At 38.8% G+C, this 15809-nt stretch overlaps 1 protein-coding gene and 2 long non-coding RNA genes across 3 annotated transcripts; 1 reads left to right on the forward strand and 2 right to left on the reverse strand.

Annotated features, from left to right (window-relative positions):
- Window positions 1-595: 595 nt before the first annotated feature.
- On the reverse strand, window positions 596-4177 carry LOC132103564 (uncharacterized). Its single transcript, XR_009423403.1, has 5 exons — window positions 3999-4177; window positions 1725-1818; window positions 1465-1538; window positions 1323-1366; window positions 596-715 (listed from the first exon to the last, which is right to left on the reverse strand). It is a non-coding gene; the product is annotated as an uncharacterized LOC132103564 (long non-coding RNA).
- A 4872-nt stretch (window positions 4178-9049) lies between these two features.
- Window positions 9050-11926, reverse strand: LOC132103791 (uncharacterized). The gene is made up of 9 exons (XM_059508880.1): window positions 11748-11926; window positions 11179-11317; window positions 11014-11094; window positions 10556-10927; window positions 10294-10389; window positions 9978-10207; window positions 9603-9781; window positions 9424-9511; window positions 9050-9238 (listed from the first exon to the last, which is right to left on the reverse strand). Exons 1-9 carry the CDS (start codon window positions 11808-11810, stop codon window positions 9050-9052), a joined length of 1437 nt encoding a protein of 478 aa, XP_059364863.1. The 5' UTR covers window positions 11811-11926.
- A 2684-nt stretch (window positions 11927-14610) lies between these two features.
- Window positions 14611-15671, forward strand: LOC132102759 (uncharacterized). The gene is made up of 2 exons (XR_009423279.1): window positions 14611-14947; window positions 15077-15671. It is a non-coding gene; the product is annotated as an uncharacterized LOC132102759 (long non-coding RNA).
- The last annotated feature ends 138 nt before the right edge of the window (window positions 15672-15809 follow it).

Below are 15809 nucleotides of genomic sequence, written 5' to 3' on the forward strand. Positions count from 1 at the left end.
CGCCTAGCATAGCTGTGGCCCCAGATTCCACATACTCTTCCTTGCGATTTCGCTCCGTCTGACGGATCAAACCCCTGCCCACTATATGCGATTCGTCTTGAGGTTGATTTGCTGATCAACACATTAATCCGTGGCAGCGGGAGAAACTAATGTTGACAAAGTGACGAGTTACAAAAAAGAAGAAGTACTTTTAGTTTCGAATCATTGTTAGTCCAAGAATATGGACTGGCGTGTTATTTGTGGTATTACTCAATATCGAGCATGATATTTCAATAAATATCCAGGCAGTGTTCCACTGATGTGATGATGTTTCTTATGACATATTCAGTGCTGCCACCACGTGTCTGGTCTTAGTAATAACAACTGATCTATATTATATATATTATAGATCAGTGGTAATAACTTATTTCTGGTGTATTATCAAGTTTTTCTCTGCATGGAGGTGAATTAATTGTATCTATATTATTTGAAGTATGCAATATCTATCTATCTATCATCTATGTGTGAAAGAGAGAGATGATCTGTCAAGCTTTTGTAAACACAGCATGTGTTCTCTGGTTTGCTACATAGTAGGAGTCTTTCAGGCTTTTGAATTTTTTTTTAATATACTGTAAACAACATACACATAGCTTATGGAACAAAACAATGGGATTGAACATTTCCTTAATTTGTGGTGTTCTCCTCCGTCACCCACTGTGGCGGCCAAGTTTTCCCACTGTAATAAAAAGAGATTGTTATTAATTTAGGTCTTTACATCAGCCATGAATTAAATTCAAAACAAACATGACAAGGTTAAGGGCAATGAGGAACAGCAAGCCACCCCTTCATTCAGTAGGTTTATAAACTTACAGTAATCTGATAACAGTAAATTACCTGCCTATGGTAATATTTTGGTTAAGGTTTGAATATGCATTACCTACGGTGTAGCCGTTTATTTGAAATCATATACCTCTGCTCTGAAGGTATCCATTGTAAAAGACCTCTGCAATTTGCTGCACAATATTAGTCTTGAAAATTTGGTCATGAAAGACCTCCCCTTTTGCTCTGAATAAATTGGTTCTTATGTCCAACATATGTCTCTCAATTATGGCAGTCAGGTTTATCTGCCTTAAAGGTCCCATGGCATGGATTATTTCATTGGCTGACATGCTTGCATGTGAAATAGCCAGCATTAGATGTGAAACTCTCTCGAAGAGTGCCCAAGGACACTTCGACACACTGAGCCACAGCCACCCACAAATACAAGCCAAGGCTATTACTTTAAGGTTTGAAGTACTAAGAATTAGGCTATTCCAATCAAAATTATGATAAATTGTACATACCAGAGTGAACAGGGCTCCCATTCCACCAACTTCATTTGGATCCCCTGAAAAAACATCAAAGTTAGGGGGTTAAGGGGTTTCCAGTTGGGGTGCTGCAATTCCACTGAGTACATCTAAGACTTTTAATTATTGTAAAGCTAACCTTCTGCATTTTGCAGTGGATCACCCTCTTCACTGGTTAGTAAGGTTCCCCTTCTAAGATCCCATGGTTACATTCTAAAAGAGCAAAAAAAAGTACATGAGTTTGACCTCATACATCTTCATCAATGAATTAAAAAATGATTTTGACAGGCAACACATGATATATTTATGACTTACGTATATCTGGCTAAGGCAAAATAATCACTTTATTTGAAGTCTGATTTGAAATGGTGAAATGTAAATCTAGGAAAGCTTAATAACCTTTGGGTGATTTTTTCCCCCCTCAGTTTCTTCCTTGTAGACATGTCTGAGGCTGCAGAATTCTTCTGCTTCTTTTTATTGTTTGCAGACATATCTGTTGAGATTAAGGAAATGTATCTGTGAAGAGCTGTTATTACAATGAATACTGGTCTAAATACCTTTATTCCAATAACAAATATATAATATCACATTACAATTGGAAAGATATATATTGTAATCTTTTGCAGGGCACTCATTGAAATGCATGGAAATTGTTTAACCATATGCTGTACGGTCACTTCTTCGCTCTACCAAGGGTTATAGACTACAAGATGTACACACAGGTGACCAATTGAAGGAAAAGCCTGGAAGATGAGGGGAAAAACAATGAATGTAGTTCCTCCTACACATATTACCTTTATCCTATAACCTCAATATTGATGGGAGATGTGTTTTCCAGACTTCAATTTACAGAGCACAGTGTCTCACAGAATGATTTACTAAGTATGAAGATTTTGTCAATCTGATTCAATGAGTTTTACAAACCCCAATTTCAATGAAGCTGGGTCAACTATAAAACGAAAATAAAAACATAATACAACGATTTGCACATCATTTTCAACCTATATTAAATTGAATACTCTACAAAGACAAACTGAAAAACTGTATTGTTTTTAGCAAATATTAACTCATTTTGAATTTGAGGCCTGCAACATACTCCTAAAAACCTGGGACAGGATCAAGACTGGGAATGTTTGGAACATTCCACAGGTGAACAGGTTTCATTGCAAATACGTGAGTGTCATGATTAGGCATAAAAGGGGCATCCGCGGAATTCATTCACAAGCAAGTCATCCTTGGTTGTGAATGACTGTGCCTTCTGGGGATGCTATGTGACAGTGAGAATCACTACTGTAAAGGATATTAACGTGGGCTTAGGAACACCTTGGAAAACAATTGTCAGTTAACACAGTTTGTCGCCACTACAAGTGCTACGAGTGCTGTCCATATTTGAAATAGATTTTGGAAATCATGGAAGTCGTGTTCCTCGGGATAAAGAGGAAAAGGACCACCCAGATTGTTATCAGCGCTAAGTTCAAAAGCCATGGGGGTGTGTTAGTGTCCATGGCATACCCATGCCCCATGACATTCAAAATGAGTGAATCTTTGCAAACAAACAATAAAGCTTTTCAGTTTGAACATTAAATATATTGTCTTCATTGTATATTCATTGAACATAGGAACTTCACTGGAATAGGGGTTTTTATGATCATCAGGGGCCTATTTTATAAGTGTATAAACACATATAAACAAACTGAGAAATAAGAAACTGATTACGATGACAGGAATCCACGCTCCCCACAGAATATGAAAGCTTGCTAAGTTACACCATATTTTGAGTTGATTATCATTTATTATTACATGGCTTGGTTAAATTCTAATGTAGAATGCGGTCTGTTATTTCTTGATAACAGACCACTGCTAAGTATAACACACCGCTGCCATGAAAAACAGAGCGTTCCCATGGACACGGTGTTCTTTAACGGAAGCAATACAATCATTTTAAAATCAATAAACTCCTTTTTAAATCAATATTTTGTGTAAAATTATTGATTTATTTGGTAGGTAGCCTTGTAATAAGTGGGATAATGTATAGAGAGGCAGTTGTTATAGTGAATACAACCCCTTCAGGCTGATTCAAGTCCCGATCAGCCTGTCGTGGTTGTATTCGCTATAACAACCACCTAGAACAAACCAGCACAGGATGGGAATTGTTACAGCCATGTATTTTGATGTGTGTGTGTGCACATACTGAGCTTGTCCATATACACAGTAGACTGAAGTGAATTCTATACAGCTAAAAATGAGGCACCAAACACCTACAGCAGACTTTGGATGTGCAACAGTGCTCTCCATCATCATCAGTTCCTATATAGATTGAAGCTGTTCTAGTGGCACATTGTGGCAGATACCACCTCAGTAATTCACTTGCCAAAAGTTTGTTTTTGCTTCAGCATCTGTCAATCATCCTGTCAGAATTTTAAAAATGTTATATTTCCCTTTAGTAATATTTGAAAGGCAAGTTATCCAGACCTACATATTACAGTAGTTACTGGTATAACACCTCAGAAGTCACCTCACACTAATCAGTCACTTGTATTTTTTTTTTTCAAATTTAAATACATTTCCTTATTTAGAGTATTATTTCAGTTTAAGAAGGAGAGATAGATTAAATGTTTAACATGGTTATCATGTATACCGTGATTAAACAACATATGAAAACAAATTTTTTACTGCGTTTCTGCTGAGGTGGTTCAGTGATGGGTAGGATGGGAGGACTGGTGGTGAGTTGGATGGTGGACTGGATGGGAGGAGGACTGGTGATGAACTGGATGGTGGACTGGATGGGAGGAGGACAGGTGATGGACTGGATGGGAGGAGGACTGGTGATGGGCTGGATGGGAGGAGGACTGGTGATGGACTGGATGGTGGACTGGATGGGAGGAGGACTGGTGATGGACTGAATAGGAGGAGGACTGGTGATGGGCTGGATGGTGGACTGGATGGGAGGAGGACTGGTGATGGGCTGGATGGGAGGAGGACTGGTGATGGGTTGGATGGGAGGAGGACTGGTGATGGGCTGGATGGGAGGAAGACAGGTGATGGGCTGGATGGGAGGAGGACTGGTGATGGGCTGGATGGTGGACTGGATGGGAGGAGGAGGAGGACTGGTGGTGGACTGGATGGGAGGACCGGTGGGGGGCTGCTGGATAGTACAACCTAAATGGTACAAAAAGAGGAAATTATTCACCTCCTGTAATAAGAACAAATGTCCCCTTTTTTCTAGCAGGGACTGTGCTCCATAAGGAAACATCCAGTACATTTGTCTTTTGTATTCTTCTGTCTATAAATGCTGCCCTATGGACTCTATGCTCTCTGTAGAACTGAGGCGAGGCTGATTTTGTACTCTGGTGCAAATTGTAGGATCTCATTATCTCATGTGAAGTGGAGATATGTGTTTATAGTTTTTTGAAGTTGAATTGAGCAATGCCTCTTGCTGTTGACTCTTTTGATATGTATGGCAGACAATCAGTGAGCTATGTGGCTCACTGAATAGTAAAAGAAACTAGGTCTGCAAACAACTGTTATTTTTATAATCTGTCGGCTATTTTTTTTCAATGGATCGATTAGTTGTTTGGTCCATAAACCATCAGGAAAAAAAAAAAAAAAATATATATATATATATATATATATATATATATATATATATATATATATATATATATATATATATATATATACCGTAAAACTTCAAATAATAGCCGAGTCCCAAATAGACGCCTGTCTCTTTTAAACGCCTGGTGTGACGACAGGTTTGGGTAAATAAAGGCCGGTCTCAAATAGAGGCCTGGTCTGTTTCAAGCGTGGGAAAAGCTGGATACGGAGCGGCTGAAAAATTCCTTTAAGGTATGCTTGCGCGCGCGTGCGCGTGTGTGTGTGCGAGGGAGAAAGAGGAGATAATATATTTCATCGACTTCGGGATGTTATCCTTAGGTATGTGGCCTGACAGTAGCTTCTGATGGAAGTGAGGATCACCTTACCCATTGTTTCAAAGAGGGAGAGCCGTGCGCATCTGGGCGAGAGCTGTTAGTGCAAGCAAGGCAGGCAGAGTTAGCGGAGGCTGGAGAGAGAGAAGTGGAGGAGAGCGACGTGGAGGAGGAATTCGCCAATGAACTTGTAATTGAGGATCGCGGGGATGATGATAGTGATGAATAGAGTAATTTTCTTTCACATGATTGCAGTTGTTTTACAGGGTAGCCTTCATTCTTTCTTGTTGATATGTTTCGGGAAACAAGTTCATATGCTCGATGGATTTTAGCGGTAACTTCTATTGTTCTGCCCATTGCTGTCACATCGTTTCGTTTTTTATGCTGCCAATAATCTTAGACATTTCTTTCACTAAATTATTTGTTAAACACATTTGTTTAGGGGTAACTTGTATTGTTCTGCCCATTGCGGTGACATCGTTTCGTTTTTTATGTTTTTTTTTTTTTTTTATGCTGCCAATAGCCAAAGACATTTCTTACATTAAATTATTTGTTAAACACATTCCAAATTAATTCTAAATAAAACGTAATATAATGTTGTAACCTCCTACTGTCATGCTTGAACATCTCAACACTAAATTAAAGGCCTGTCTCTTATAGACGCCTGTCTCAAATACAAGCCGGTGCAGTTCGGCGATTTGGGTAAATAGAAGCCCGGGCTATTATTTGAAGTTTTACGGTATTAGAGCCCGACCGATATATCACACTTACAGCCGCTAATGCATTGCTATATTAGATTAGCCTTTCACACAGGACGCGGTATGCACGGCGCTTGCCGCTGGGTTCAGCGTTGCCCTTCAGATACAACGCGATTTGCGCTGCGCTATGCGTAGGCGGGGTTTTAAAAACGTTTAGCGGGAGCTCTTTCATAGTCTGTTCCTCCACCTTTCGGTCAGCAGCAAACATGTATCTGTCCCGTTGTAAGAAGCGAGCGATAGCGCTAGTCCTGCTGATGAGAATTAAGAGAGAAGCAAGGAAGAAGAGGCTACCCTCAGGTCCAGAGAACAATTTGGTGAATTCAGGCTGGTTACGTTACTCTAACGCTAATAGCTTCCTTTTTAGCAGGCCCCTTAAATGCTTGCTATTAACTTGTTTGAAGGTGGTTCTTCTCAAAATTGACAGCGGTGTGTTCATGACACTAACGTTAACCATTCAACTTCGAATTGATTCCGTAATCTTCCGGTAATAGTAGGCAAGACGATGTTCTGTGAGAGCAAATATAGTGTAGTTACAGTAACTACAAGAGGTGCGTCAGAAATGATTAAACCAGAGGGGACATGTAAATAAATGTGAGCTGAACAAGCGCTTTTTTTTTTTTTTTTTTTTTTTTTTACATATTGTTTCAAAGCAGCTTTACAGACATAACAGGAAAATGTTGAAATAATATTGTTAAATATAAGTAGGTAATACCTATTACTTGACAAATAAAAAAAATATATATATTTCTCATTTTTGCCTATGTAGGAGATCCCAGTTTATTATTATTATAATTCTAATGATGGCATGAGTAATGATACATGGTGATATTATTAATACACATGCTTATTCTTTCTCTGTCTCTCTTTCTGCCTACAGATGGCTGAAAAAGGTGAATGCTGTAGCAGCAAAGTGTGGGACTACTTCTGCAAATACTTTAACTTTAGTATTATAATTTATTTACAGTACACACACAGACTGTTAAAACCAGCTTCAACTGGAAGAAAGTAAAAGTGTTAAATGTTTAAAACCAGACTGTTTTTTGATCATTAAAAAATATATACTTTTGATGTGCAATTGTTTAATCATTGAGACTGTAATCTAAGGCTTTTTTTTAACATAGTCCATTCTGGAAAATGGTTTATACAGCCCACATACATAGAACAGGCAGATATTTTGCTATTGAATGTTGTGTAAGTGCAGTTTATAGGAAATGGGTCTAATATCCAGATTATTTTTAAAATCAAAATATCGGCTTATAAATCGGCTCTTTTCGAGTTAATATCGGCATCGGCCCCATATATATATGAAAGTGAAGTGACATTCAGCCAAGTATGGTGACCCATACTCAGAATCCGTGCTCTGCATTTAACCCATCCAAAGTGCACACACACCGCAGTGAACACACACACACACTGTGAACACACACCCGGAGCAGTGGGCAGCCATTTATGCTGCAGCACCCAGGGAGCAGTTGGGGGTTCAATGCCTTGCTCAAGGGCATCTAAATCGTGGTATTGAGGGTGGAGACAGCACTGTACATGCACTCCCCCCACCTACAATTCCTGCCGGCCCGAGACTCAAACTCACAACCTTTCGATTGCGAGTCCGACTCTCTAACCATTAGGCCACGACTTCCCCTATATATTCATATGTAAGACTCTGAAAGCAGAGAATTTTTTTATTAAACAATTATCAAAATTGTTGGTGATTAATTGTATAATTGATTAATAATCTCAAATATCAATTAATTGTCGCAGCTCTAAAAGAAACACCTATTGGATAAAGCAAAGACCAAATTTGATGAAGCAACAGATGAATAGCTATTTTTGGCCCACTGTGGTTTGGCCTGTGACAGCGGTACCAAGAAAATCCCCAACTGTAATTGCTGTCACATTTATTTTTATGTTGACTGTGGAGTAAGATTTTAAATAATCGCACACACTTACCATTAATTAACAGTTCATAAAGAGCCTTCATCCTGTCAAGGCATTTTTCAGACTGGTCTGATAGCTGCCATTTTGGCTGAAGGACTTGTGCGGACCAGGTTTTCTGCTTCTTTGTTTTCTTTCCAATGAAGACTATGGCCTTGTACCCCAATGTGTTTAACTTTTCGACCTGAAAATAAAGATCTATATATATATATATAGAGATATATAATATAATATAATATAATATAATATAATATAATATAATATAATATACTATAATATAATATAATATAATATAATATAATATAATATATATGTATATATATATACATACAGAAATATAAGCAATTATAAATGTCTTAAACATTGTGGGCTACAGTACAGACGTTAAACACATACCAAGACAGATGCCTCATCAATAACATGAGAGGTGGTTTGGTTTTTGTTTTGGTTTTTTAACCACGTCTCCATTCTGTCCTCAAATTTCTTAAGTTTTTTTGCCAGTCTTTGCTTTCTTGGCTGTACAGACTGGCAATATTTGCAGGTCTTGGTGGCCACACCAATAGCTGCTTTGCAGACCACACAGGTTGTTATTGTTGACCCTCGTGGCATCTTAAAACTAGAATATAAAACAATCAACATTTAATAACCAAAGAGACAAAGGAACTGCCTTATTTAAGTGTTACATTACAAATGTTTGTAATTTGGACTATTTCAGCATTATCAGTAGGCTAGTGTCAGATATCAACACTTCATGTGTGTTTCATATTTTCAAACGCGATACAGCACGAGATATTGTTAAGTTTATTTGGTGTTTAAGTGACTATACATTTCTGCCCTTGAGCCATTTAAATGACCTGTGTGTCAGCTATTGCAGTGCATTTTGGGATTTGTAGTATGAGTGAGTGGTGGGAGTGTGATTTACCACGGACCATTAATAAAAGACATATGAAATTATCCGGCCACGGAAAAAATATCGATATATGACTTTTAGTCCATATCGCACGGCCCTACTACAGAGTCTATGCAACAATTACCAGTACTCCATTGTTTCATATACCTCCAAGTTGATTTCTGCTGCAGTGACGTGAATTTGGAATCAATAAAGTTTTCAATTTATCATTCTGTATAATGGGTATGCAAATATTTCTCCACGGAACATATTCAGTCCCTTCAGCAAAACCCCATGACGGCAGACAGCAACTTCAACACCTTCCTCGTCTAGTTTGCTTCCAGACTTGTTGGCAGACTCTCGTGCTGCGGTCCACTGACCCGCACCACATCTCCCTTTCCCTGGATTCTTAAACAGATGAGGGCAAATACAGACATTTACACAGTTACATTTTACAAAATAAGCTGTAAATCATGGTATTATGGCATTTGATGCAAACCAAATAATGTTTACATTTTGGGGAAAAAACTGGCAAGCATTCATAAAAATTTAAATTGTGGTGTTACACATGAAGAAATATAAATTTAGCTTACATGTCCAGTTGTTCCATGGATGTAATCAACAAAGGAGGACACCTCAGCATCATTGGCCAAAAAAACTCCATCAAAAAACCCATCAGGTCTTGAAAGAAATATATAGATGTGGGTTAAATTTACTGTATAAAAGTAATTTGTGGCTCACTAGCATTTCATTGTACATGAATGTTACACACCCTGGTTGGCTTTTGAAACGATATAATTTGCGGTTCCCATCCACTGCAACTGCCAACATGGAGGGTGTGCATGCAGGGCACTGAAAATGCTGGACCTGAGACAGCTTGTCAACCTCAAATTTGGCATAGGCCCATTCGAGGAAGGCCCTCTGCATTGTGTCCCCACAAATCTTACCACTCTTAGAGCAAATGTGAAAAAACAAAACAGTAAGTAACTGTTTCGAAGGTTGGCTTTAGACTGTGGTCATGACGAAGAAAGGGCTCTGTCAAGAAATATGTGCTGAAACTTTTGGGATTGTAACAACAAGTCCTAACAATGAATCTGTTATTTAAAATGTGAGCCAAACAAGATAACTAAATGATGAGTCCACTCACTCGCCCGAAGAGTTTGGTACGACACTCGAGCATGCTGACAAAAGCTTGTCTCGACATCCCTGGGGCAGTGATTTTTAGATCCTCATACGTGGTGAACAAGTCCACCAAGTACAAGGTCTCAAAATTGACAGTTGCTGGCCAGTAACCACTTTCAACCAGATAACTTATGGTCACCGGCAAGGTTTTTCCACAGGAGCAGTTTACTGATGGAAGGAAGAGGTTGTATCTTCCTGAAATTTCAGACAAAAACAATTATCTCTTGTTCACAAGAAACAAAAAACACAATATGAAGAAATAATAATAAAAAAAATGTTACCATTCATTCCAATTAAAATAACTGGCTTTCCCTTGGAAAAGCTTGTTTGCCCAGTGGAGCAGTCGCAGCAGGGAGGAACGATTGGTAACATGCAATCTACAAAGCAGAATTAGTTTACATATTAGAGTAAATGAAACCAAAAACTCAACAGAGAGGGTGTTGTTTCTATCAAACACAACTTCATCCAGCATGTTTGTTGGAGTAAACCAGGATTTGTGTAAAATGTAAAACAGCCTATATGACCTGAGACTTAAAAAACTACCTTTTTCATGATAGGAGAATTTCCCTCCCTCGTGCTGCTGAACAAAAGTGGATGGCGGCAGGTGTCTGAAGAACCCCTCCACCATGGATGCTCTGTTATGAAGCACCAGGGCCTCATGTGTGGAAAGGTCACAGGCTGAGCAGTAGAGTGATCGCGGTAAACAGTCCCTACACATCACTACTGCAGCATTGTGTCCACAGTGATGGCAAACCCCCTCCTTTTGCTTCTCAGATGACAACATATTGTTCACCATGAAGGGCCTCATTACTGTCCAATTCTCCAGAGAGGTAGTTTGCCTGTTCCTCCAGTCTGAGGGGAAAGGTTGTTCAACACCACTTCCCAAGAGGTCTCGGACATCTTGAATGAGAGAGTCTGAAAATGAAAAGGGAAGAAGGCAATGTTAAATCTGGGCAATTACCACATAACAAATGAGGAAACAAGTATTAAGGGAAAAAAACCAAAATGTTCGATGATCACAGTGTCTTCAGTTGTGCTGGTAGACGGAGCACAGGACACGCTTTTAACGCTTGCTGAAGAAACTGCAAAAATATAAATATCAATTTAGAACTTGCTCAATGGATAATGAATGCAACTAATGATGAAAAAACAAACAAAAAACCAACCAGTAGCTGAATCTCGCTTTCGTTTCTCTCCAGCTCTACATCTTTTTGGCAGAGGTTGACCATCTTTGTCCTCATCAGCCCAAACACACAGATTTTTGGATTGTTTTGACCCTCCTTTAGTTTGTCCATGCTGATCCACCTAAATAAACAATTAAGCCACAGAATAAACCACCACCCACCAAGGTTATCACCACCTATAAACATCTCATTATAAAACCAATGTTATAATATTACATTGTAAAAATTCAGTCTAATGGTTGTGTCCCTGTCTAGAAAACCCGTTCTACATTGAAAAATAGAAAAGAAAGTTAAACGTTTTGACAGAATATTGAATTAAACTCTCACTGGCTCTAACGTGTGAACTCAGCTCAGCTCAGCTCAGAACTATAGCTTGCATTTGAATAAAGACATTGAACCTGGTACTGTATAGTTGCACTTTGTTTGGAGTGTTGCAGTTTTGCACCTTGATACTTCTTCCCTGCTATACCTCAGAGCCTATTATGGTCTTAGACCTTGTAATTAGCATGTAATTCGTATGCTTTTTCCAAAACTGAGATAATGTTATTTACCTTGAACTCATCCAGGAACGCATCAACCAGGAATATGGCATCTTCGGGGTCAAGGTTATTCATTTTCAACTTGGTCAAGTTATTTTTCCAAGCTTCCTTTTCCTCCTTGTTTACCTTTTCCTGCTTATTTTCCCTCGTTTTCTTCTTCTTCTTCTTCTTCTTCTTCGTGGGGCCTTGACGCGTCAACACCCACCCATCAATGAGATCGCACCACACATGAAGTTAAATGCACGGAGGTTCCGGTAGATGGCAAAATTAAAAACAGCGGACTGATCGTAACTCGTCACTTTGTCAACATTAGTTTCTCCCGCTGCCACGGATTAATGTGTTGATCAGCAAATCAACCTCAAGACGAATCGCATATAGTGGGCAGGGGTTTGATCCGTCAGACAGAGCGAAATCGCAAGGAAGAGTATGTGGAATCTGGGGCCACAGTTATGCTAGGCGATAGCAGCGTCCATAGCAACCAAAACGTTGCAGTTTCACGTTATTCTGGCGAGATCTGAAAAATCTTCGCAACAACGAACAAGCGAGTGATTATGTACATTCACTGAGTGAATATTATGAAAATAAAATATATATTTCCCGCTAGAAATGTAATCAAAACGTATTTTTATGCAGAAACTAACTCAAAATATAGATTTTTTCACAAAAAAATGAGAGAAATGTCCGCCATGTTTTTTGTTCCCACGGTCGGAATCTTGAAAGTCACGTGACTTGGACGCAAAACAATAGGAAAAGAATAGGCAAAAAAAACCGTAACAGTCATACAATTCAAGGGCCATTATTGTAACCCCTCTACGTTTTGCACTTTGGACCAACGTAGTCAGGGTACGTTTTTATCTGAGACTGGGTTGCATTGAGAAGATATATATTCTAAACAAAAAATGAGCCAAGGCCAATGAGTCTGAGTTTGAAAAAAATATTTAATCGTATAAAAAAGTTAGTTATTGCTTATAAATTTTGCAATATTTTCTTGATACCCTGAGTAGGCTACCATTCTTTCAGTTCAGAACCTTGTGGTTTCGGATGGGCTTTGTTGCACATAAAATTGTTAGCTATAAGATAAGCATCTTACTTGTTGTCTTTTCATATTCATTGATGACATCTTCAGGTTTAATGAGTTCAACAAAGCAAAGAAAGGGGCCAGTGCACAGGGACAGAGCAGCGTTGATTCATTCTTAAGCCAGACAAGAGGTGTGCAGCTATACAGCCAGGGGCATCCCAGACAGAAGGCCATTACTGAATCCATAATACAGGACCTCATCATTTCATGCAACCTACCTCTATCTTTGATTGACAAGCCTAGCTTCAGGAATTTTATGTCAGTGGTAGAGGAGAGATACTGCCCAGTAAGTCGAAGCACCGTAACCAGACGTCTGAGTGAGCTAGTAGCAGAAAAAGAGTCCAAGATAAAATGTAAAATACAAAAGACTGACAAAGTGTCTGCAACAGTGGACATCTGGACTGACAGGAGCATGTGTGGCTTCTTAGGGGTAACAGCCCACTTCATGGAAGTGGAGGAGAAAGACTGCCCAAGAAGACTGCAGACAGTTCTCCTAAGTTGTGAACGATTCACTGGGTCACACACTGGAGAGAGAATAAGTGAGAAATTTGAGGAGATATGTGACAACTTTAATATAAAACATAAATTGGATTACATAATCTGTGATAATGCCTCAAATATGAAGAAAGCCTTCACAGTTTGTTTCCCTTCTTCTAAAACTAACAATGAAGATGATGATGAAGATGAGCTGGGAAACAGCTGCATGTGGGAGGAAGTAAGTGAGGAATACCAGGATGACGTGGAATCCATCTAGAGCAGCTGTCGGCAGCAGCGGCTGCAGTGCTTTGCACATTCATTGCAGCTTGTTGTAAGAGATGGACTAAAGGAGACAAAAACTCTGAACAGTGCAATGGCAAAAGTGACAAAATTTTGCAGTTTACTCCATTCTACTTGTAGACTGAAGGAAGCATTTGAGGCGGAGTATGGAGCAAACCAAAGCATCCCCTCAGCTGTGTCCACACGATGGAACCCAACTCCTCGCCTTGTGGAGGCAGTCACTGACCTGGATCCCCAAAGCCTAAACTCTCTCCTGGAAGCCCAAGGACATAAAGGTCTGTGCTTATCAGCCAGAGAATGGAGTCAGCTCAAAGAGCTTAAGGACATTTTAGCCCCATTTCTGCAAAGCAACAGACCTTACACAAGGAGAGAAGGTGGTGACTGTCAGTGCGGCTCTACCTTGTGTACTCTCACTCAACGGCCACCTCATCCATATGCTGAATGCATCTCATCACCTGGTTGGCTTAGTGAAAGCACTGCAGATGTCACTCCAACGCCGTTTCCAGGGGATGTTTGCAAATGTCAGAATGGATGAAACAGCATAACCCTCCGTAGAGCTTCCATTTGGAGATATGGTCTACATGTTGTCTGCACTACTAGACCTATCATTCTGCCTCTTTTGGCTAGAACAAGATGTCCTCACACCAGATGAAGTCAAGAGTGAGGTGAAGGAGATGATGATAGGTAGGTGAATGCACATTAACAGATTTAAAAGATTATCATCACATTATGCATCTAACATATTAAAATCTTGTCTTACTTTTTATTGATTCATGACTTAATCATCACCACTGTGCATTTAGTGTATTAACGTAATAATATTTTAACAAACCATCATTTTTGTGGAATATTTTTAGACCTTCTCTTGGTTGAGGCTCAGAAAGTCACCAAACCTGAGGGCAGCAGTGGAGAAGATGAGGAGGAGCCACCAGTACCCGCTAAAACTCCACGTCTTTTCTCTGTAACCCAGTGTAATAATGTACAAAGTGTTTTTTTTTTTATATATATACATATTATGTGCATTTTATAAATGTATATGGTTTTGGATAAGTTTTATGTTAAGTTGATATTATTTTTATTTTTGTATTTTTATATTTCTATTGTTTATCCAATTGTATTTACTTGTCCACGTTGGGTGTCCAATCTATGCTCTAGATTAAGGTGAAGGGGGCGGGAAGAATTGAGGGCAAAGTTAAACGAGAAAGAATTGGGAGAGCACGAGGGAGAAGAGCGTGCGATCATCTGGTGTTATATTGTTTCACAAAAGATAGTGTAACTAATGCTATAATGTGTTATGATAGTTTATGTAGTTAAGTTGTTGTCGAAATGAGAACAGAAACTTATACTACAGAGACGTGTAAGAATTATTTCTCCACAAAATATTTCTGGTTGTGTTAATTCCAGCCTCCATTTTACTAATACAGCGAATGGACTAATTATAGAGACTGAACAGTGTCTATCTTGCTCGGATGGATTGTGTGTTTAGTTGGCGAGTCGTCAGCGTGAGGATTCGTGGCAGTTTCAGATGTGGATGATTCCAGATGACTTGTGAGTTAACGTGAGTGCTCGGAATTCCTTTGGCCTTAAGGAAATCGCTGCGATCGTGGAGTTGACGGACATCTAACATCGTGAGGTGAAACACGCTCTTCTGATTGGATGGTTCAAGGTACTTTTATTTTTTTTGTTTGTTGCTCAGTGTTGAGTGAAGCGGTCTTTTGTTTATTTGTTGACCACAACGTACCCCAGCATCAAACAGGCCTGCAACGTAAAAATAACGAACTTTCATATTGATTGAGGTTAAGTGTGAGCTCATATTGCCGGCTTAGTATTTGTTTGAAGAGTTTATTTAGCTTGAGTAAGAGTTTGAGGACTCAAATTTGAAGTATAACAACAGAGGGGAACAAATATCCATTTACAAAAAGAGTGAATGTGAAATGTGTACTTGACTTTATTGTTTTATTCATTTGTGTGAATTTGTGAAATTCTTATTGCTTATTTAAATAATTTTATTTTACATTTGGAAAAAATCCTGAAACATGATCATTTTACATTTTATCCAGTAAATTGTTATTTACAGTATACTTGAGTGTTTTCAGTTTATTATCATTTGAGTTAAAAAGGGAATGTAAATATACCTTGAGATTTATTTTTGTTGGTAAAACACTTGCTTTATTAACATAAGGTAAATTTTAATTCATTATTGTTTGAATTTATTTAAA

The sequence above is a fragment of the Carassius carassius genome, chromosome 24 (genome assembly GCF_963082965.1).
Source record: "Carassius carassius chromosome 24, fCarCar2.1, whole genome shotgun sequence".
In the NCBI taxonomy this organism is placed as follows: Eukaryota; Metazoa; Chordata; class Actinopteri; order Cypriniformes; family Cyprinidae; genus Carassius; species Carassius carassius.